General features: G+C 38.3%; 1 protein-coding gene across 2 annotated transcripts in view; it reads left to right on the top strand.

Annotated features, from left to right (window-relative positions):
* UGGT1 (UDP-glucose glycoprotein glucosyltransferase 1) overlaps nt 1-24,679 on the top strand; it is a 124,938-nt gene that overhangs the window by 9,162 nt on the left and 91,097 nt on the right. For both annotated transcript variants that reach the window (XM_047772591.1, XM_047772592.1), the window contains exons 3-11: nt 1,575-1,657; nt 5,174-5,304; nt 8,917-9,029; nt 11,093-11,267; nt 13,001-13,097; nt 14,019-14,097; nt 16,607-16,707; nt 18,012-18,111; nt 19,459-19,519. In XM_047772591.1, the coding sequence (XP_047628547.1) occupies nt 1,575-1,657; nt 5,174-5,304; nt 8,917-9,029; nt 11,093-11,267; nt 13,001-13,097; nt 14,019-14,097; nt 16,607-16,707; nt 18,012-18,111; nt 19,459-19,519 (940 nt within the window). The remainder of the gene's footprint in view (nt 1-1,574; nt 1,658-5,173; nt 5,305-8,916; nt 9,030-11,092; nt 11,268-13,000; nt 13,098-14,018; nt 14,098-16,606; nt 16,708-18,011; nt 18,112-19,458; nt 19,520-24,679) is intronic.

Below are 24,679 nucleotides of genomic sequence, written 5' to 3'. Positions count from 1 at the left end.
TAAGGTTGCAATTGCGGTTTAGATCTCATCTCTCTCCCAGGAACTCCGTATGCTGCAGGGTGGCCAAAAACAAACAAACAAACAAAAAAACAACAAGAGCAATCAAACAAACAAACTACCCCCCCCCCAAAAAAAAGAAAGAAAAAGAATGTATAAGAAGTTTTCTTGGGGAATTCCCTGGTAGCTCAGCAGGTTAAGGATCCAGCATTGTCACTGTTGTGGCGAGAGTTCGATCCCTGGCCTGGGAACTTCTGTATATTAATGTTGGGCGCAGCCTCCCCCTCAAACCACGCCCCCCCAAAAAAAGTTTTCCTATAATTTTATGAAAACATTTATTTATGTGCTTATGGCCTTTGTAAGAGTCTTAGTTTAAGTGAATCCTTGTTCTCATCACTACAATTGATGAGTATTTTCTCTCACCCCTTAGCTTACTTTGTGAATGCAGTTTTAATTCATCCATTTAGCATTTGTTTGCATATCATAATCTGTCTCAGTGCCTGTTTTTTTAGACCATACACTATTATAAGGTTGGTGTGATGTCTGTGTCAGTTACTAGAAAGTCTTAAAAAATGCCATAGTCTTTCCAAGAAGCGCTAAATAATTTAATGCATTATGATAATGGATATTTTCAGAAACCTATTTTTAGAGAAGCTGTGCATTACCAGGAAATGTTTCTTGTTTTTCCCATATTTCTGTGTCTAGCTGTGGAATAGAGTGAGAGTTGTTCAGCCCAGTGTTGACAAGTAATGGGAAAGTCTTCCTTTGGCTAGGTAAGCTGAGATCCAGATCTGTAGTTTGCTTTAAGACAGGGAAAGACCACTACTGCACTGGTTTGACTTGGAGGAGCAGATAACTGATTTACATGAATCATTCAATTAGTGCATGCATTTTCTTTTAGGGCTTTAGGCTCTAGAATGAAGGGAAATTTAGAATAGCCTTGATTTGAGGTCAGTAGTGTAAAGTCAAGGAAAAAATTAAGATGGCATTAAGTTCTAAGACCTGATTTTTACTGAATCAGTGCTAACTTTCAGCTAAAATTTGGTTATCTTGAAAATTTGAATTTATAGATATAAACAGCTTACAGCATGCTGCCTTTAGTCTCCTAGAAATTTTTCTAGTATTCATGTTTTCCTTAGGCAAATCACAGTTTTTGTTCTTTGTAAGGTCTTTCAGGAAATGAGAGAGCAGAATGAGTACTAGAATGATCAGTTCCTAATTCTGCTTCCACTACTGATAGCATTTTCACAAAGGAGACTTCATAACCTTTCTTTATATTGGGACTTTACCTGTTGTTACATTTTTAGTATTCTAGGCTTCTTGAAGAATACCTAGTAATCTATTGAGTGAATAAACTGCTAAGCTAATTATTTATTAGTAGCTAATAAACTAGTAAGACTTGCTTATTAAAAATATATGTTGTACATGTTTGTGTATAATATATATTAAAAATGAAAAGCCAAACCTTGAACATTTGGAAACTTAAAAACCTATTTTTACTCTCCTTAGTAACATCGCTTATGTTAGATGATTTTATTAAGTTGTTTTATTTCTGATATTTCCCTCTTTTCTTCCAGTGAGTTTTTAGCGGAAGACAGTCAAGAGAAATTTTGGAATTTTGTAGAAGCCAGTCAAAATATTGGATCATCAGATCATCACGGTAAAATTGAAGCAAATATTTCTTTGACTTTGGTGTCTGGGAAAATTAGAAAAATTGGTCTCTTTTGAGTATGTGTGTCATGGCAGTTAATGGAAAACAATTTTATCTTTAATGACTGGAGTTGTGATGGTAACCAGCAGAGCCAACACAAACTAATAATTATTTTTGAAGAAGTTTACTATGGCTTAAGAACTACCTTTGATTTTTTTTTTCTACCCTTGTTTGTGTTCTTTTGTGTTCTTTTATTGAAAGTGGTATGTGAAAATTTTGTGGAAGCCAAATTCATTTAAAATCATTTAGTATTAACTTAATAACCATTAGATTTGATTCACTCTTTATTTTGTTATGAACTAATTGCACAAGTGATTTATTATCTTTTAAGTTTGTTATCATTAAGTTACTTCCATCCAAAACGTTTTCCATTATGTATGCCAGCCACTCATAACTTGAATGTCAAGGTGTCAAATTAATGACAATTTAAACCCTTATCATGTTTTTACAGTTTTTGATGTGCCTTCACAAACATTATCTAATTCAATATAAGCTATGTAGAGTATGAACATTAATAGTCAAAGATACTGATACCTGAGTAGTTGAAACCCTGAATATTACACTGACAGGCATATGTCCTTGTTGAAGAGAAAATGTGTAAAAGTTATGTTAATATTTGACTGAATTGATTGACTTTTTGGTTTTTAAAAATTAGTACATATTTAAAAAGTCAGGAGTTCCTGTCGTGGCGCAGTGGTTAACGAATCCGACTAGGAACCATGAGGCTGCGGGTTCGATCCCTGGCCTTTCTCAGTGGGTTAAGGATCTGGCGTTGCTGTGAGCTGTGGTATAGGTCGGTGGCTACACCTCCTATTAGACCCCTAGCCTGGGAACCTCCATATGCCGAGGGATCGGCCCAAGAAATGGCAAAAAGACCAAAAAAAAAAAAAGTCAAATCTGAATCTCTTTTTTTTTTTTTTGGAATTTAAGCACATAAAAGGTTTTGAGCAAGCATCTGTAAGCTTTAGTTACATTATTTATTTATTTAAAAAAATAAAAAAAAAAATTTTTTTTGTCTTTTTGTCTTTTAGGGCCACACAAGCAGCATATGGAGGTTCCCAGGTTAGGAGTTAAAGCGGAGCTGTAGCCACAGCCTATGCCAGAGCCATAGCAACGTGGGATCTGAGCCACATCTGCGACCTACACCACAGCTCACTGCAATACCAGATCCTTAACCCACTGAGCGAGGCCAGGGATCGAACCTGCATCCTCATGGATGCTAGTCGGGTTTGTTAACCACTGAGCCACGATGGGAACTTCTAGTTACATTATTTAGAGTCAACTAGAATTGTTTGAATTAGCAAAAAAATCAGTTTATGATTTCATAAAACAAATTTATCAAAGTAGGTTTTATAATCAAACTTGAACTCTGACATTTAAAATGAAATTACTTCAATATAAATGCTGATGTGTTCCTGGGTAAAATTAGGGGAGTGTGAGTTCTTGAAAATATCATTTGAAATATTATTCACAGTCCCACCACCCAAAGGTGGTGACCATTAACATTCTGACAGCATTTTAAGATATTTCTTTCTGATCTCTTTTTCTACTTAGAAGGTACTAATGCCATATCAAACCCTTTATTTTGCTTTTTCTTGGGGTGGTGGGGTGAGTTCTGTACTTGTGGCATGTAGAATTTCCTGGACCAGGGATCAGACTCATACCACGGTAGTGACCTGAGCCACAGCAGTACCAATGCTGTATCCTTAACCACTAGGCTTATATTTGGCTTTTTTAAATGTTAAATATTTTTCTTAAAAATTTTTTGTAATAGATAATAGTGATTTAAAAGTCAAAGCTATATAAATATTGTACACAGAAAAATCTTGTTCCCTCTTTTTCTCTCCTGCTTTTTATAACCATTTAAAATAATTTGTTCTTCAGTGTTTTTTTCCTTTTTTACAACAAATACTTTCTTTTTTTGTCTTTTCTAGGGCCGCTCCCTCGGCATATGGAGATTCCCAGGCTAGGGGTCTAATTCGAGCTGTAGCCACTGGCCTACGCCACAGCCATAGCAACGCGGGATCCGAGCCGCATCTGTGACCACCACAGCTTACGGCGGCAACGCCGGATCCTTAACCCACTGAGCAAGGCCAGGGATCAAACCCGTAATCTCATGGTTCCTAGTCGGATTCGTTAACTGCTGCGCCACCACGATGGGAATTCCTACAGCAAATACTTAAGTATGCATTCTTCTTATACTTAAGTATGCATTCTTCTTATACTTTCTAAGAGTAAGAAAAAAAATAGCATTCAGTATACTTGTTTTGTATCTTGTGCTTTTCATTTAATATACCCTGGGGATTTTTTCATACCAGTATGTGTGTGTTTTTTCCCCTCAGATAATTTCCAATTTTAAAATTTCTTTTATTTTTTTGCTTTTTAGGGTCACACCCGTGGCATATGAACGTTCTCATGCTAGGGGGCGAATTGGAGCTATAGACACTGGACTGTGCCACAGCCAGAGCAACACAGGATCCCAGCTATGTCACAGCAACGCTGGATTCCCTACCTACTAAGAAAGGCCAGGGGTTGAACTCATATCCTCATGGATACTAGTTAGATTTGCTTCCACTGAGCCACGGTGGGAACTGCCTTCAATTGTTTGTTTTAATGCCTCTCCCCAAACTCCAGTTTTCTCAATTTCCTTTAATACCTTGTGCTTACTGCTTGGCCTTATTGGGTTGTTTGAATAGAAAATATGTGCCAGGCACTGGGGACAAAGACAAGTTGTAATTTCTGCCTGTGGGGGCTCCGAGACTATTAGGGGAGAGGTAGTTAAGTGAATAAGTAAATGATGTGATAAGTGAAAGAGGTAAGTGAGAAAGTATTATGGGAACAAAGGAGAGAAGAAGTTGGTCCCATGAGGCATAGGGTAGGGATTGGGAGGTGCCTCTCTGGAATAGGTGATGTCACAATTGAATTCTTCCTTAGGAGTTCCCGTCGTGGCGCAGTGGTTAAGGACTCCGACTAGGAACCATGAGGTTGCGGGTTTGATCCCTGGCCTTGCTCAGTGGGTCGAGGATCCGGCGTTGCCATGAGCTGTAGTGTAGGTTGCAGATGCGGCTTGGATCCTGAGTTGCTGAGGCTCTGGCATAGGCCGGTGGCTACAGCTCCAATTAGACCCCTAACCTGGGAACCTCCATGTGCTGCGGGAGTGGCCTTAGAAAAGGCAAAAAGACAAAAAAAAAAAAAAAAGAGAATTCTTCCTTAGTCATTCAGGTAAGTGGGAAAATTGCAGTCCAGGGAGAGGGAATAGGGTGAACAAAGGAAAGGAGAAGGGGAAGTCCAGTTTCATGGTGTCCTCCAAGGAGCTCTGAGCACTTGACAGCAGTGCAAGACAGTATAGTGGTGACTTTCTGTGACCAGGTGCTTTTGTAACACATGACTTTATACTTTATGAACTATCTTACTTGGATACCTCTAGTCGTGTATAACTATTTTGTTAATGTTCTTCCTTGACAGGTACTGATTATGCCTATTATCATGCAATATTGGAAGCTGCATTTCAGTTTTTGTCACCACTACAGCAGAATTTGTTGAAATTTTGTCTGTCTCTTCGCTCCTACTCAGCTACCATCCAAGCTTTCCAGCAGGTGTGTTCAGTGTTTGCATGTGACAGTATTTTTTAGGGGTTGTATAACATGATTGAATATATTGCATTTGTCCTGGCATTGTGTTATAGAACTATGCCTTCTCTACCTGAAATTTTTTAGGATTTGCAATTTATTTATAAATACTAACCAAAGGTGATGATATTAAATCTTCAAATAATATATTATAAAAAAATTGCGCTTGTTTTCATTTAAGGAATAAAAAATGAATAGCCACACAAACAGCTGACTACCAGACTTCATTTCTATAACACAGCTGAGGAAAGAGGAGATGTACTTTTGTCAAACCCTGAGTCTGATCACAGCCTCTAGATCTAAAAGCAGTTCACAGAAAATATGGCAGATAGGAAATGTGAAGCCATATCACAGGGGTAAGGGATACAATCAGAATAAGCTAGAATGTGGGAAATTTTGTAGTGAATTGATCTGATTTTTTGTCAACAAATAAGTTAATAGGAAAAGAGGGGAGGAGGAACTTCAAGAGAAAGTTAGAAAATGTGTCAATTTAATGCAATGTGTGGGTCTAACTGGATTTTAAAGTGAATAAACTTATAAAAAAATAGGGAACAAGGGAATTAAAGCTGTGTGTACACTGTTTGGTATATAAGAAATGTTAATTTTAAAACTATTTTTTAAAATTCTGAAATAAAACAGGTATAGAAAATGGCTCAAGAAATATATAGTATAATGAATTATTATGAAGTGACCACTTCTGTAATTTTCACCCAGGTTCAGAATTTTTTTTTTGTCTTTTTGCCTTTTCTAGGGCCACTCCCACGGCATATTGAGGTTCCCAGGCTAGGGGTCTAATCCGAACTGCAGGCCTATGCCAGAGCCACAGCAGTGCGGGATCTGAGCCATGTCTGCGACCTATACCACAACGCCAGATCCCCAACCCACTGAGCAAGGCCAGGGATCAAACCCAAAACCTCATGTTTCTTAGTCGGGTTCATTAACCGCTGAGCCACAATGGGAACTCCAAGGTTTAGAAATTTAACTTAGCTTGGTACCTCAGAAGCCCTTCTTGTGCTCTGTCCCCATCACAGCTGACTTTTGTCCTCAAAAAGAACCACTTTATTATATTGAATCATTTGCTGTTGTTGTTATTTTTAAAATCATTTCATTGTCCAAGAGTGCATGTCTATACAATAAAGATTAGTTTTTCCCAGTTTAAAAAGTTTTGTTATATTTTTTTTTGGGGGGTGAGGGAGTGTCTCTTAATTTATAGGTTTTCCCTCCATCCCTTTCTTTTCTGATGAATAACTTAACACTGTTTGTCCTGTAAATTTTTTCACTTTACATTTTGTTGGTCTCACCGTCATGATGGCATTTCAACTTATTCCACTGTCCCCTGTTCCTGCAAATTGGTGGCTGTTTCCAGAGGGTTGGTCAGAATTGTGTTTCAGCCCTTTGGCAAATCTGTTGGTAGTGTGCTTTTCATCCATTAGGAGGCACCTCATTACGTCGTCGTCTTCATTTTTGATTTAGCAGCCATTGCTACTATATGCTTAATCCATTTGTTCTTGGGGCTTGTAAAGTGGTGACTCGCTCTGTCATTTTTCCGTTTTTCTTTTTCTTTTTCTTTTTTGGCTGCCTTGTGACATATGGAATAGGTCCGGGGCCAGGGATCTGAGCCACAGTTGTAGCCTATGCCACAGCTGCAGCTACTCTTGATCCTTTAACCCACTGTGCTGGGCTGGGGATCGAACTCGTGTCCTGGTGCTGCAGAGATGCTGCTAATCCCATTGTGGCACAGCGGGAACTCCCCCTCTTGCACTTTTATTTGGACCTGCTCTTTCGTTGTCTTATATCTCTGTCCTACTTGGGTTGTATTCTACCCTCAAATGTTCACCTTAGTGTGGGGCCCTTTCCTAGAAGGGAGTCCTGGCTTGTGAGTTAAGAGCCTTCAGAGTGGCCCAACTGCCCTAACTTTTACCATGGGCCTCTCCTAACCACCTGATACTAGATGGAGCAATACCCATTGATCTACCATACTTTCCAGTGAAAACCTCTTGGCTGTTGTGGGATTTTCTTGTTCTCAGCATCATCAGAATCTCCGCTGTTTCCCTCTACTTCCATGGATTCTGATTGCTGTGGGTCTTGTTTATGTTTTGTGTGATGGGGATTTCCTTCCACCTAGTTTTGTCATAAATGTGGACCATTGATTTTGGTTTTGTTTTTGCTTTGTTTTTATGAGGGAACTTGGGGAGACTGAAAAACTGTGCCATCAGTGGCCGTCTATACAAAATTGCTTTTTAAAAGTGTGATAATTGTGTGATGTTAAACTTATATTTTATTGAGTTATACTGAAACATTATAAGTGAGATAAAATGTTAATTGGAATTAGTGTTGAAATGATCCAGTGGGGTGTGGTAGGCAGGTGGAAGAAATAAGATTGACTCTGAATCAATAATTATTGAAGCTGGGTCATGGGTACTTGGGGGTTTATTGTACTATTCTTTCTTCTTACAAACTCAAGCATGTACATTTTGTAATATTTTACCAAATAAATGAGTATAATGATAAGTTTTAATATTATTTTTTCATAGCAAGCCTTCCATTTTCTCCCCCCTTTTCTTGGTTATTTGTGTGCCATCTATAGAAAAGGACATTTAATGTGAAGGTATTATGTAAATGACATCAGCAGCATCACCAGTGCTTGTCCTTATGTCTTTTCCCTTTCCCATCTCTTTACACTCATGCTTCTAGTGTGCCTAGTGTGCCTCATTAACAACGCGGGTGGACTTGTTTCACTGTGCATTTGACTCTGAACATACCCTGTGTCTCATTCAGCTTTTCCTTTGAATATCTGGTAGTGCTCCTTGGATCATTTTACCTTTCTGTCTATACTCCTTTTTTTTAGGCTCCCTTGTTTCTTTGGATTCAGTGTCATACTTTCTCATTCAGGGTAGGGATTCACATTAATCTGCATATTATACTTAATTAGGACTTCACTGTCATACTTTAGCACTTAACAATTGATACTTGTAGGCTTAGCTTTCTGGAAGGTACATACTGTATTCCCTGGATATCTTCTAATATCTTCTGAGATGTAATTTTAAAGTTCTGTTGTGGGGATAATAATAACATCTACCTCATGGGAGGAACTAGATGAAATATTACAAAGAAAGCAGTGAAATGTAGAGCTTTTACTTCCTGTCACATAATGGGTGTTCAGTAGTTGTTAATGTTTCCTTTTATTTTTATGTTTATTTATTTATTTTTTTTGTCTTTTTTAGGGCTGCACCTGTGGCATATGGAGGTTCCCAGGCTAGGGGTCGAATTGGAGGTGTAGCTGCCAGCCTACGCCACAGTCACAGCAACTCGGGATCCAAGCTGTGTCTGCAGACTACACCACAGCTCTCGGCCACGCCAGATCCTTAACCCACTGAGCGAGGCCAGGGATTGAACCCACATCCTCATGGATGCTAGTCAGGTTCGTTAACCATGACCGTCCATGAGCCATGACGGAAACTCCAATGTTTCCTTTTATTGATGTTTTATTATTATTTTATTACTTGTTTAGAATATCCGTGTATTTATCTTACCTTTGGTTAGAAATGATTTTAAAAAGTGTCTTGTCTTGAATGGCAGATAGCAGCTGATGAACCTCCACCTGAAGGGTGTAATTCCTTTTTTTCGGTGCATGGCAAGAAGAGTTGTGATTTTGATACCCTTGAGACTCTTCTGCTAACAGCCTCTGAAAGGTAGATTGTGTGTTTATTTAAATGTCATGCATTCACTGTGCTTTCTTCTATACCAAGTCCACCTTCTGATATTTGTAATGGGTTTGGTAATCCCTAGGTATGTATAGTGGTTTAGAATATGGATTCTAGAGCCAGATTGTCTAGATTTAAATTCCAGCTCCATCACTTAACATAGTTTTGTGAATTTAGGCAAATTATATAACCTTTCTTTCTTCACCTTGTTTTGAAATAGAGATAGTAAGAGTAATTAATTAATAAGAGTATTTAACCATAATTGGTTATTTAGTAATGACTATATCAGAGAGATTACATAGGCTTTGTTATCAGCTTAGTAAAGAATATTCTGTGTGTTAAAGCCAGTGCCTGAAGTAATGATATTAGTGGTAATGATCTCTCAGGATAGTATTAGTTTCAGGCAAGGGAGACTATTTAAGATAATTGCACGCTTAATTTGAATATTAATTTGTTAATTGATGGGCTGGGTCATTTGCTTAAAGGTAAGTTTCCTGTGGTGGACAAATGTAAGAGGTACTTCTTGCTGTCTGGCCAGGGCAGTAACCCCTGTGGGCTTCCTCTCATGCTCTTACAAATGGGAGAACAGTGGTGTCTCTCTCTCTGGTGTTAACTCTGCTCCGTCTGGAGTGCCAGAGGTGTTTCAGGTGGGGGAATTCTTTTTTAGCGAGATTATCTGTTAGCACTTGTCGTCTGCCCACCAAATGGCATGAATGCTTCCTCCTCAGGTGATAACCAGAAAATGCAGTGAGCACTTGGCCATCTTGGGGGTGGGGTGTGGACATTGGATAATGGCTGCCTGGCAAAGTGGTGCTCCCTTGGGGAAAACAAAATTGATAAACTTTAAAATTCTTGGTTTAATTTGTTATAACAATAACCTTTATAAATTTAAAACAGAGTGATAACCCTCCTTCTAAGAGGTGGTTTAACTATTTTTAATGGTTTGGCATGTATCCTTTTATACTTTTTTCTGTGGTTATAAATTTATACTGGTAGGTAGATATGTTTATTTTTATAAGAGGCATCTTCCACTTAGTACATGTAGGTGTACCTCCTTAAGAGGGATGGTAGGTCATAACGTCTATGCATTAAGACCTATTAATATCTTGATGCCATTCTCTGAGGAATTTTTCTGAGGGAGAGGTTTTAAAATTTGTGAAGAAAACTGAAATGTTAGATCCATTAGTAGGATGATTATAGTTGTAAAAATCCTGGAGAAGGAGATGCTGTAAATGGGAAATTATATGCTTAAAGTTATCCTTTGCTTTTTTGCATTATTTGCACTTAGGTTTTCAGACAAAAAGATAATTCTGTTTATATGGTAGAATAATTTACTAAAGTTTTAGTACTGTGAGGTCTGGATGTATGTCCTTTTTCTGGTTCCCCCTTGTCCCTGACCCACAGGAATTGGTAACAATTATTGGTCAAAGTCTACATTTTATAGTTAATCATTTCTTTTTTTTTTTCCGCTTTTTTTTGGGGGGAGGGGCCACACTCAACAGCACATGGAGGTTCCCAGGCTAGGGGTCTAATCAGAGCTATAGCTGCTGGCCTAGGCCACAGCAACGCCAGATCTGAGCTGTGTCTATGACCTAACCCACAGCTCATGGCAACGCTAGATCCTTAACCCACTGAGCAAGGCCAGGGATCAAACCCACAACCTCATGATTCCTAGTCAGATTCGTTTCCTCTGGGCCACGATGGGAACTCCAGTTAGTATTTCTATAATGTACATTTATTATTATTATTTTTCTTTTGGGCTACATTCACGGCATGGGGAAGTTCCCAGGCCAGGGATTAAACACATGCCACAGTAGTGACAATGCCAAATCCTTAATCCACTGTGCTACCAGGGAACCCCACATTTATTATTTTTAATTAGGAACAAATAAGACTCATAGTATTCTTACTAACTGAAAGATTGTGTTGCTTTTTATATTAAGATGCTTATAATTTTTGCTTAAATTATCATTGCTATAGCTACATTTTATACTGTTTTTAGTGTTTAAAAATTTACTTAACAATTTTAAGCCTTTGATATTTATTTTCAGACCCAAACCTTTATTGTTTAAAGGAGATCACAGATATCCCTCGTCTAATCCTGAAAGCTCAGTGGTTATTTTCTACTCTGAGATTGGCTCTGAGGAATTTTATAATTTCCACCGACAACTTACATCAAAAAGCAATGCAGGCAAAATCAACTACATATTCAGACATTATATACCTGTAAGTAATTGACTTTTTAAAAACTGTTTTAAGTATCAATATCAGCATAACCTTAGCACTTAAGCTAATAATTTCCCCCTTTATAAAATGATTTGAAGTACTTTTTTTGAGAAGTGTAGTTCTTTCATCAAATCTTTTTTTTGGGGGGGGGCTGCACTTGTGGCATATGGGGGTTCCCAGGCTAGGGGTCGAATTAGAGCTGCAGCTGCCAGCCTACGCCATAGCCACAGCAGCTCCAGATCTGAGCTGCATCTGCAACGTACACCACAGCTCATGGCAATGCCGGATCCTTAACCCACTGAGCGAGGCCAGGGATCAAACCCGCAACCTCATGGTTCCTAGTCACATTCATTTCTGCTGTGCAATGACGGGAACTCCTACATTCTATTTCAAAATGAACCATGTAAATTATACTTAATTTGGTCCAGATTTACTATGGTCATCATACTGTGGAACTGATCCTTTTTTTTCTTTGTATTTTTTAGGGCCACACCCATAGCATATGGACGTTCCCAGGATAGGGGTCAAATCAGAGGTGTAGCTGCTGACCTACATCACAGCTCATGGTAATACCAGATCCTTAAACCACTGAGAGAGGCCAGGGATCGAACCTGTGTCCTCATGGATGCTGGTCAGATTTGTTTCCACTGAGCCACAAAGAGAATTCCTTGGAACTGATTCTTGAATTTGGTATCTTTCTAAACTTTTATTTTTCTTTTTGGAATCTTTTCATTTGATGGAAGAGGGAAGATTTTAAAATAGGTAAAAATCAGGCAGAATTGATTTAAAATTAATCTTTTAAAACCTTGTGAGGCATTTAGCACTTAAAATATTTATATGTTTATTTATTTATTTTTTGCTTTTTAGGGCTGCATCAGTGGCATATAGAGGTTCCCAGGCCAGGGGTCTAATTGGAGGTACAGCTGTTGGCCTACACCACAGCCACAGCAACATTAGATCTGAGCTATGTCTGCGACCTACACCACAGCTCATGGCAATGCTGGATCCTTAACCCACTGAGCAAGGCCAGGGATCAAACCCACAACCTCATGGTTCCTAGTCAGATTTGATTCTGCTGCGCCACCACGGGAACTCCAAGCACTTAAAATATTTGTAGGTAAGATTGTTACCCTTTAAAGTTTCTATGTCATATTAAGCTCAGTAAATATCGGGTATTAAATCCATGCAAACTTAAAATAAAAATAAAAATTTTAAATGAAAATTTGTATGAGCAGAAACAAATTTATCAATATCCTGTTTTTGACATCCCTGCCCAATGTTCTGTTGGCTGGTATTAAACCTATGACATTTGGTAATACCAAACATTGCCTGAAGACATTTAAATTGAATTAGAAAATGTGCACATACACGTTTACATACATGTTCTCAATAAAGTATTTCTGGGTTTGAAACCTCACTAGTGTTCACACTGTGTAGATTCTGGAACTTCTTTTTTTGCATTTTCCACTTCCCATGGTTTGGTTACATTTGCCCTTTTAGCTGTCCCTTCATCTGGTTTTGCTTTTACCTTGGAATTCCTGTTCTCCAACTTGTGGCGGGATGCACAGTCTGATTTCCAGGAAAGTTTAAGCACATTTTGAGTACACAACCCTGAGTGATGGCTCAGTGACATTAACGTGGTGGTGTCCCGTAATGGTGATGCATATGGGGCTAGGCGGTAGCAATGGCATGGGGAGCTCGCTGGTGATGTGGAATACTTGCTCTGCTTGCAGAATCCCAGGAAGGAGCCTGTTTACCTCTCTGGCTATGGTGTGGAGTTGGCCATTAAGAGCACTGAGTACAAGGCCAAGGATGATACTCAGGTGAAAGGTGAATTTGTAAATTAAGACCAGAGTGTTTTAATTAAATATGAGTTAAAGGAGAATTTCTTTCCTTAATGAGAAAGAATAGATTTAGGAGTATGAAGAACTGTGTTTGAATCCTGCTTCTGTTACATCTGAGTTGGGTGACAAATTCTTTAGGTCCTAATTTTTTCCTCTGTAGAGTACAGATAATGATATATGCCTCTTAAAGTATTTGTGAGGAGAAAATAATGCATAGTTAAAGAATTTAACAGATCTTTTTGCACAAAAAAGTTCAGTAAGTAGTAGCTATTGTTACTGATGGTAAGTAGTTCATGAATAGTGATTAATTTGTGACCCGGTGTGAAATCTTAAACAATTTTATGTTTATAATAAACAATTTTATGTTTTTTTATTATTTTCTGTGCTTGGAGCAGTGACTGTGGATACTTCCTATTGTAATATTCTAGGGTTTTGAATTGATTATTTCAACAGGTTTTATGCATAATCTTTGTATGTCTTTTGTGCTTGTTTTAAAGGTAAAAATGATTGGTTTTAGTACATGGAAGGTAGCTTAGTATATCATCATTCTGTTCTCAATAATTATATTTAGGATTAAGTTACCTAGTTGCAGATTCTTCAGAATTTTGGTATTGAAAAATCTGTCATTCACAATTTTAAGGTATTTTGAAATATTTAAATATAAAAATTTCTAAAGTTTAAGGAATAATACATTTTTACTCTATCCAGGAACACAGGATATATCAAAAACACATTTATTCTGTTTGTTAATGACTACAAAAGTGTTAGCTGAGGTATTCAACATTTTAAATGTTATTGTTATAATTTCAGTGTTTCTAAGTTTTTTTTACATTTTTCAGATTTTATGAAGTAAGTATTTTTATTTCTAATCTGAGTGATTAGACATGTTTTTGCTGTGCCTTTGTAGGAACTGAAGTTAACACCACAGTGATTGGTGAAAATGATCCTATTGATGAAGTTCAGGGATTTCTCTTTGGAAAATTAAGGTATGTATATTCTTTTAGGAAACAGTCTCACTCTCTTTAAACCTCCAGGCTTCTTATATTGTAAGTGTCATCTTTCTCATTGTTGTCAGAGTTAGAGATTTCCCAGTAGTACTTTATATATGTAATCTGATATGAAGAGATGACCACTTCGTTTGTAGTACAGCTTATGATTGCTATTAATTCTGAAGCATTATTCCTACCTGATACTTTGACTGACTGCTTATGGCTTAAATTGATTTCCTTTTCTGGGCCTTGGAGTTGATGGCATAAAGTTACATGACTTTTTTGGTTTACATAATAGGAGAAATTTAATTGTCTTATGCAATCTTTTCCTGAGAAAATTAAATATATTTTAAGTCAGAGAGGTCATAGCTATTTTTTGGTTTGTTTTTGTTTCTTTTTAAAATAACATTTATTTTGGAGTTCCCTTCGTGATGTGCAGTGGAAACGAATCTGACTAGTATCCATGAGGATGCAGGTTCGATCCCTGGCCTCACTTAGTGGGTTAAGGATCTGGTGTTGCTTTGGCTGTGGTGTAGACCAGCAGCTGTAGCTCCAATTTGACCTTTAGCCTGGGAACCTCCTATGCCGGGAGTGCAGCCCTGAAAAGCAAAAAAAAAAAAACCCAAAAAACAAAAACCATTTATTTTATTGAGGTATAGTTGATTTATAGTGTTGTATTTATAGCTATTTACTAATGCTAAATAGTTTGAAAATTGTAAAAGAAGTATAGTTGGAGGTGTGGTAGATTTTATGCATGTCCAATTGAAATACATTTTATAAAAAAAGAAATACATTTTATTAGAATTTGCTTTTTAAGAAAAGGAATAGAAAATGGTTTGAAGAAAATTCCTTAACTTTTATGAAAGCATCACTGAATTTTATAGCTGGAAAGTGTTCTTAGCTGTTATTTTAAACGTTGCAGTTATTTCTGATATAACTTGATAAATAGTCAGAGCCCTAAAATTGGCTTTATGGGGAAATCTTATTTAGGGCATCTATGGTATGCTTTTTTTTTTGTTTTTTAAATCGAAATTGTATGTGTAGGTGCAGTTTCATATACTTTATCATTTGGCTGAGTGAAATGACTTAACTAGACTGATGGGTTAGCAGAGATGACTTCATTCATGTTGAATTTCTGTGCACACGTTGAGTTCATCCTGTGCAAATAAATATGCATGTCTTTGTGCTGAACACCAGTGATGACCTCATTAGTATGCAACCAGGTTTCATTTTTATTGGACCCGGGTTTCTAGAATCCCTTTTCATATTCATGTCTTATATGTTTGCTTTTTGAATAGCATCTCATGTATTTATAGTATAAAGGTATTATGTAGAATATTGAAGATATTTTCATTTTTGGACATTCAGAATAGTTATTTAGCTATCTAAAGTAATTGGCCCATTTTAAGATATTTTTATCATGAAGAATTTGTAGTAAGTAGAATGGGTTGGTTGGAAAGTGAAGGATATGAGTAGACATTTACTTTATGCATGTTGCATTTAAGATTTTTTTTTTTTTTTTTTGCTTTTTATGGCTGCACCCATGGCATATGGAAGTTCTCAGGTTAGGGGTGGAATTGGAACTACAGCTGCCGGCCACAGCCACAGCAATGTGGCATCTGAGCCTGTCTGTGACTTACACTGCAGCTCGCAGCAAAGCCAGATCCTTAACCCAACTGAGCAAGGCCAGGGATCGAATCCGTATCCTCATGGATACTAGTCAGATTCATTTCCATTGCACCACAATGGGAACTCCGCATTTAAGAAATTTTGAGTTTCTAGTCTATAAAAAGTGAATCACTTTTTTTCTGTCTGTCTGATCTAAATAATGTATCTCTGCCTCTGAAAAACTTTAGAGTGCACTATATTTCAAAATCTAAACAAAACCCATTAATCTTGGTTAGCTTGAATTATATCCATGTAACTAAAGGATTTATGAGCATGTAGCTGAAAGAAATTCATTTTGGGACTGGCAGCAAGGTATTTCCAATTTTATTTTGAGAAATTAAAAAGATTCAGGAAAGGATGGAGAAAAATATACCCATGCACTCAGCGCCTCCCCCCTCCCCCCGAATTGATTGGTGCTGTCATACTTGCTTTTCTGTACCAGAGAACTATTTATCAAGTTTTCTTTTTCCCAGTATAATGCCTTTTTTTACTTAAAGAATGAAAAAAAGAAACAAGGTAAGTAAAACACAGCAGATAGAGTTGAGGTCCCCTCTGTTCCCTACTCCTAGTCCCACTTCTCTCCCTCCTTCAACATAGAGAATCACTATTGTAGTAATTCATCTTTTAATCTGTAAGTTTTATAGTTTTTTAAATTAACTTATACTTTTCTATATTAACTTATTTTTTTAAGAACAGTAACTGTACTTTAATTTTTTTTCTTATATTGTAGGAATTTTCCTATTACTAAGAGGGGAAAGTCATGACAACTTCTAAATGTGCTTTGAGGAAGAAAAGCGTGTTTTTCATGTGAAAAGGATTGACTTTATGTTTCTTCCAGAGACCTGCACCCGGACCTGAAGGGTCAGTTGAAAGAACTTAGAAAGCATCTTGTTGAGAGCACCAATGAAATGGCACCTTTAAAAGTCTGGCAGTTGCAAGGTAATAAAAACACAGAGGAGAAGTTCCTTGATAGCCTAGTGGTTAAGGACCTGGTATTGTCACTGCTGTGGTGCAGGTTTAATCCTTGATCCAGGAATTTCCACATGCTATGGGTGCAGCAAAAGCAAAAATCCCATAGAGGAATCATTCTAAATTTTATGGTATTAAACCACAATTTGAATTTAATTATATTTATTTATAGCTTTTAAGGATAACAAATTATGATTTATCAGAAAAGAAAGGAAGTCCTTTTATGGACAAATAACACTCTACAGAGTAATATACTTTTTTTTTTTGTCTTTTTGCCTTTTCTAGGGCTACCTCCATTGGCATATGGAGGTTCCCAGGCTAGGGGTCTAATCAGAGCTGTAGCCGCTGGCCTATGCCAGAGCCACAGCAGTGTGGGATCCGAGCCACATCTGCGGCCTACACCACAGCTCACGGCAATGCTAGATCCTTAACCCACTGAGGTAGGCCAGGGATTGAACCCGAAACCTCATGGTTCCTAGTCGGATTCGTTAACCACTGCACCATGACAGGAACTCCAGAGTAATATACTTTTATAGATGAGTGCCAGATTTTTCTCTATGTGACCAGATGCTACAAATTGTAATACTAGAAGCAAATTTGTCTCAATCTTTATGTCTTTATGTATATACATTTTTTAACAGTTTGATGGCAGGATGTGTATGTGTATTTCTGTTCCAAAGAACTATATATCAAGGGTTTTCCCTCAACATAATTTACTAAATAAAGTCTTTTGTGTACTTTGTGATATGTTGTAAATTAAGAAGGAGGAAAAGGATGTGGGCTGGATTTATCCTGTGCTAAATGTATTAGTTTATGCGGGCAGATCAAGGAATGGCTTCAATAAACACTCTAGGGGCCTAAGAAGTGACTAAAACTCGAACTTAAACCATGGACACTCTCTGAAATGGAGGCATTGTAGGGAATCCTTTTTTGTTTTCCTTTTTATGGCCACACCTGAGGCATGTTGAAGTTCCCAGGCTAGGGGTTAAATTGGAGCTGCAGCTGCCAGCCTACGCCACAGCTATGGGAACACCAGATCTGAGCCCCATCTGTGACCTATGACATAGCTTGTAGCCACACCAGATCCTTAACCCACTGATTGAGGCCACGGATCAAATCCTCATCCTCACAGATGCTGCGTTGGGTTCTTAACCCATTGAGCCACAATGGGAACTGTTACCATTCTTAATTACCAAGAAAAGAGTAGGAAATTATATTTTTTCCTATTTCTCATTGCTTTACATTAATACACTTTATATTTAACGTTGTTGCAGATCTAAGTTTCCAGACTGCTGCCCGGATCTTGGCTGCTCCTATTGAGTTAGCTCTGGTGATTATGAAGGATCTTAGTCAGAATTTTCCTACCAAGGCCAGGTAACATGGAATAATAATGCTTTGAGACATTCTTCTTTTTAACATGATACCTAATTATCTTTATTTGTAAAATGAAGCCATTAAAATATGAAAGTGCTTAGAAAATTAAAGTTCTACTGCCAGCACTGTATTGCTAGTGGCACCGTTTTTCTGAGGAGGCGACAAGCCCTATTTTGTGTGGTTGAATACACCAGTCTGGGTTGTGTTCCTGGCACTGTCTCTTGCTAGTTTTGTGGACTTTGCAAATAAACGACCTCTCTTTAAAACAAAAGTAGCAATACCTACCTTTTAGGATTGGATGAATTAACAACATTTAATGTATGTAGACATAACTAATCTGGATCTGGTACAGACTCTGGTGTTGTTCTTCCTGAGGTTTCGTATATGTCATCTTGCTCATTCCTGATGAAGAAAGTGAGTTATAGAGGCTGATTTGTTCATAGTGACTGGTTAAGATTTTGAATGCAGGTTTTCTGCTCTTGCTTTCAATTCTATGATGATTCTTCACATCTCATACATAATTTTTTTTTTTTTTAATATTTAGGGCCTTACCTGTGGCATGTGGAAGTTCCCAGGCTAGGGTTTGAATTGGAGCTGTAGCTGCAGGTGTACACCACAGCCACAGCAGTGTGGGTCCAAGCCACACCTGCGACCTACACCACAGCTCATGGCAACGCCAGATCCTTAACCCACTGAGGGAGGCCAGGGATCGAACCTGCGTCCTCAGGAATGCTAGTCAGATTTGTTTCCACTGAGCCACGATGGGAACTGCCACATACATACTTGTTTTAAAACTCGTTTTAAAAGCCCCATTTTTAGAAACTTAAATGATTGTCAGTCTTTTTCTTGAGTTGCTGCATGAGCTGTTTTGACGTCTCATATGAGGTGTTTTGTAAATAAATTTATTTGATTAGTCTAGGAAAATACTTCTCAGATAGGACTTGTCAACATTCTCATAGAGTCAAGCATGCTGTTGAAGATAATCGTGTAAGATTCTGCCTCCACCATAAGTGGTAAATGGGATGAGCAGTCTAATGTCTTAATTTGTTTAACATTTTCCTGTGAGCTGTAGAGATCATATAAAGAAATAGTGTTATATATATTTGACTAAACATTAAAATGTAACTTACTGCCGTTGCTTTTCCTTGGTTTTGTACCTTGTGATAATGAAATTATACAAATCTAAGAAGAGAAATGTATTCATCATTGTAAAGATTTAAGGCTTTCTCCATTTAGTTTTTTGTAATTTATTGAACAATGTGTTGTTTCATACTTAAATATAGGGTAATTGAAGATGTTTATATCAAATACTAAACCAAGCACTGATTAATGTTTTTATTTCCTTAGAGCAATTACAAAAACAGCTGTGAGTTCAGAACTTAGAACCGAAGTGGAAGAGAATCAGAAGGTATAAACCAGTGGAAGACAGTAGCCTTTCTGTTCTGTATTATAGTTTTAAAGATATGGGAATCAGAGTTAAAGCAGTGACATTCAATAATTCTTTTTTCAAAGATGATGGTATTTTGATTCATTTCTGTAATCTTTTTTATACTTCCTTTTTTTAAAATTTTTTTTACAGAATGAAATACATATATTTAAACACAATTACATTCGCACAGTATACTTCCGGTTTTTAATCAAAGTTGAATATGAGTGTAATTCAGAGCATCATGGTGCTACCAGTTTCTTTAGAAAAACAGCATCCTCTGAACATATCTCACTCCCTCTGTGTCCTGCTTCCCAGAAGCACCTGCTTTCAACTCCTGGTTGGTTCTTTTTTTTTTCGGCTGTGCTTGCAGCATGCGGAAGTTCCTCAGCCAGTGATAGAACCTGGGCAGCAGAAGCAACCTGAGTCACAGCAGTGACAATGCTGGAATCTTAATCTGCTGAGCCTCCAGGGAACTCTTCAGTTGATTTTTTTTTTTTTGTCTTTTGTCTTTTTTGCGGTACATGAGGTTCCCAGGTTAGGGGCTGAATCAGAGCTTACAGCTGCCGGCCACAGCCACAGCCACGTAGGATCTGAGCCGCATCTTCAGCCTACATGATAGCTCATGGCAACGCCAGATCCTTAACCCACTGAGCGAGGCCAGGGATTGAATCCACAACCTCATGGTTACTAGTTGGATTCATTTCCGCTGTGCCACAAGGAGAACCCATTTAGTTGATTCTTTTGATATTTATCTCCAGAGTTTTAGCAAGCTTAAATTGGTAGTTTCTCAGTTTTAGATCTTGTATATTGGCCTTCTCTTACAAGGATGAAGTTTAAATTTATTCCACTGCTTCTCCCCATCTTCCCATCATCTAGTATTCCACTTTCTCCATCTCTCTACCATCCGTATATTCTTGTCATAATTTTATGTCATAATTTAATCTGCTACTATGGAGTGGTTCTTTATGTCTGGTGCCTATCAGTCATCCTGTGACTTTACTTTAACCTTTTTTGTTGGATCTCCTATTTCTTGAATTCCAAGTTTTTGCTTACTCCCTTATTTTGGTGCAGCAAATCATTCTTCCTCAGAAAAGTTGCTTGCAAGATAAATTTCAGACTCTGAGAAATCAGCTTTCCATTTCTGTTTTTTATGTGCCTGTATATAGAATTCTAGGTTGGAAGTCTTTAACCCGCTGGATCCTTAACCTGTTGAGCCACCAGGGAGTGCCTCATTTCCTTTAGTTTTGGGAAATTTTCTAGAATTATTTGTGTTTTTTCCATTTGGTTTCTCTCTCTTTATCTATCTATCTATCTATCTATCTATCTATCTATCTATTTATTTATTTTTGTCTTTTTAGGGCTGTGCCTGTGGCATATGGAGGTTTCCAGGCTAGAGGTCGAATCAGAGTTGTAGCTGCCGGCCTGTGCCAGAACCTACACCACAGCTCATGGCAACCCACTGAGTGAGGCCAAGGATTGAACCTGAAACCTCGTGGTTCCTAGTTGGATTCGTTTCCACTGTGCCACAATGGGAACTCCTGGTTTCTCTTTTCTGTTTTTTTCTAGAACTCCTATTTATTTAGTCTTAAGATGTTATGCCTTCTAGGCTAGTTTGGCCTAATTCAAAACTTTTATTTCAAAACTGTTTTCCAGTTCTTTTGTCTTTTATTTTCAAACTTTCTGGGAAGAATTTTCAGAAATTGTTGTTGAGATTTTTTTTTTTCTTTAGTTATCGAATTTTTGATTTACAGTGATTATTGTAATTTCTGGATTCTTCTTTTTATGGTGTTCTCTTATCTTTCTGAAGATGTGAGTGGTTTACATCTGTGTTTTCTCTGCCTAGTCTATTTCCTTTTAAGTTGCCTCTCTTTTTATTTTGGTCTCTTATCTTTTTTTTTCTTCTCTTGGGTGTGCCAAAGGCATCAGAAGTTCCTGGACCAGGGATTGAATCCCAGGCCCCAACAGTGACAATGCCAGGTCCTTAACTGCTTAGGCCACCAGGGAACTCCAGATTTGTGCAATATAGTCACAGGCAGGCCTTAGAGGGAGTTCTGTGACTTAGTTTCATTTGGCTTTGCTTGCAGCATTTGGAAGTTCCCAGGCCAAGGATCGAATCTGTGCCACAGCAGTGACCTGAGCCATAGCAGTGACGATGCCGGATCTTTAACCACTAGGCTACCAGGGAACTCTTTGTCTCTTGTCTCTAATGTTAAAGGCTTTCCTTAGATGTCTGGTGATCTCTAGCTGACTGGTCATATTGTAGAGTGAGGCAATAAAAAGCTGATTGAGGAGTTTCCATTATGGCTCAGTGTTAATGAACCTGACTAGTATCTATGAGGAACCAGATTCGATCCCTGGCCTCACTCTGTGAGTTGGGGATCAGACGTTGCTCTGGCTGTGGTTTAGGCCAGCAGCTGTAGCTCAGATTTAACTCCTAGCTTGGGGACTTCTATATACGGCCCTAGAAAAGCAAAAAAAAGCTGATTGGAAGCCCTAAGGGTGTGGCTTTGTGACTATATGCTAGGTAGTGTGACCATTTCCTAGGGAACTCCAGGGACAGAGTCTTTAAACCTTTCCTTTTTGAGTTGTTTAGTTTCCAGAAAAGGATCTTCTAATCTTCTGCCTAGAAAGTAAGATCTGGCTGCCAGAGATGTCCTAGCCCAGTAGGGCAGAGCATTTGGTAACTTCCGCTGAATCCCCTCTTTTCAGAATGAGAACCCCTGCCCTCAGTCATGTTTCATTTCATATAGTTCCCAGATTTTCTGTTTTACTTTTTTCAGGGAATGAGCCTCCATTTTTTTTTTTTTTTGGATTAGAGGGAATTGTGACAGCAGTTACCTGCCTGTATAAAATCAGCAGGGGAGTCTGGGGGCTCTTATCTTAAGGCTTTCTATCAGAATTCATTTTTGCCTAATAATTACCTCCTCATATACCTGCTCTTTTTGCTGCCAATTCTGAGCCTTTCAGGATTGTTCCACTGGGTAACTTGGGTTTCTTATGGGCTTTCCCACAAGAACACATTCACATTCGGCTGTCCCAGCATTGCTGAGACATTTGCTACTCACACCTCTCCTTTCCAGCTTTCAGAATTAGTTGTCCTTTTTCTTTCCTGTTCTCACTTTCCTTGTGGATTTATAATTTGAAGAGAGTTCCTTCCCTTCTTAAAAGACTCACATTTCAAGAGAGTTTCAGGAGGGAAAAAAGAAGAAATGCTTGTGTTGAATCTGTTCTTTACCCCAGATTTTCTTAATCTTTATGTGTATTAGTTAATTCAATAGATTTGAGGAATAAGTAAATCAAACATCTCAAATATTTACTAAACTGAAGATATTTCGTTACTGACAGTTTTTATTTACTTAATTTTCAATATTCACAATAAATGAATATTATTTTATTCAAATATTATCAAATATTCTCTTAATTTTAGGCTCCTTTCCCCATTAAATTATTTTTGTTATTATTATTATTATTATTATTTTGTCTTTTTCTAGGTACGCACCCACGGCATATGGAGGTTCACAGGCTAGGGGTCTAATCGGAACTGTAGCCACCGGCCTACGCCAGAGCCACAGCAAAGCCAGATCCAAGCCGCGTCTGCGACCTACACCACAGCTCACGGCAATGCCGGATCCTTAACCCACTCAGCAAGGCCAGGGAGCGAAACTGCAACATTGTGGTTCTTAGTCTGATTCGTTAACCACTGAGCCATGGCAGGAACTCCATAAATTATGTAAGCTTTATGTTGGTACTTCCTGAATTCAAGTATAAACAGATTGGATAATCAGCAAGGTCCTACCATTAGGACAGGGAATTTTATTCAGTACCCTATGATAAGATGTAATGGAAAAGAATATGAAAAAGAACGTGCATAATGTATGTATAACTGAGGCACTTTGCTCTATAGCAGAAATTAATACAAAATTATAAATCAACTATACTTAGTACAGTTTTTAAAAAATTATAAAGCACATACAAAAAATGTGCACAAATGCTCCCTCTTTAGTGTAATGCACCTTCTCACAGCGAACCCACCTGTCTTGCCAGCATCCAGATGTAGAATAAGGTAGGAGCTGTGTTCAGGCAGGAGTCAGTCTATCTTATAGTCATAGGATGCTGGGTGCAGTCTGGGACCAAGTGGATATGGAGCTTGTTTCCCCCATGTAAGAAATTCTGGGAGTTCCTGTCGTGGCTCAGTGGTTAACAAACCTGACTAGTAACCATGAGGTTTCGGGTTTGATCCTTGGCTTTGCTCAGTGTATTAAGGATCTGGTGTTGCCATGAGCTATGGTGTAGGTCGCAGATGTGGCTCGGATCCCGCATTTCTGTGGCTCTGGCATAGGCCGGTGGCTACAGCTCTGATAGGACCCCCAGCCTGGGAACCTCCATATGCTGCGGTGTGGCCCCAGAAAAAGTCCTCTATTAAAAGAAACTGATCAGGAGTTCCTAATGTTTCTCAGCGGTAATGAATCCGACTAGTATCCATAAGATGCAGGTTCGATCCCTGGTCTTGCTCAGTGGCCCTAAAAAGACAAAAAGACGAAAAACCAAACAAAGAAATTCTTACTCTCATTGACACAACTTTCTATTATCCCCTTATGTCACTTGTCATTTAATCCCGGCTGGGCCATGGCTTCTGCATTGTTTTGTTTTGTGTTTTTCCCATGCAGCACTAGACCTTATCGTTCATTTCTCTTGATCCACTGACTGTGAGGGAGTGAAGGGAACTCTGTGGTCCCTGCCCCTCTCTCTCCCAGCCCTGGCAGAGTTAGGGGAGTAAAGTTCTCTCCTTTGTATTGGATTTGTTTCTTCTCTTCTCTGCTGTGTGGTGTCGGATATGTGACCAGTAGTCCCAGTTTCCTTAGAAAGAAAGAGGAATTGAATGGAAAGACTGTAAGTCAGCAGAAGCTACAGTGTGGCATCAAAGTGGTGTTTTCAGTGGCTCAGGCTGGTCTGTGGGCTGCAGGGGCTACACAGTTACGTGCGCTCCACCACCTCAGGGAGCAACAGTTGGAGGGCCTCACAGAGGCTAGGTTGCATGGAGGTGCTGTCCTGAGCTCAGCTACCCAAAGATTCTTGGCACGCCTTGGTTCGAAGGTGTTTAAAGGAGGTATGGGGCTTTGAAACCCTTTTTTCTGTCTG

Source organism: Phacochoerus africanus, chromosome 3 (genome assembly GCF_016906955.1).
Source record: "Phacochoerus africanus isolate WHEZ1 chromosome 3, ROS_Pafr_v1, whole genome shotgun sequence".
In the NCBI taxonomy this organism is placed as follows: domain Eukaryota; kingdom Metazoa; phylum Chordata; class Mammalia; order Artiodactyla; family Suidae; genus Phacochoerus; species Phacochoerus africanus.
This window is presented reverse-complemented; position numbering and strand designations above follow the sequence as displayed.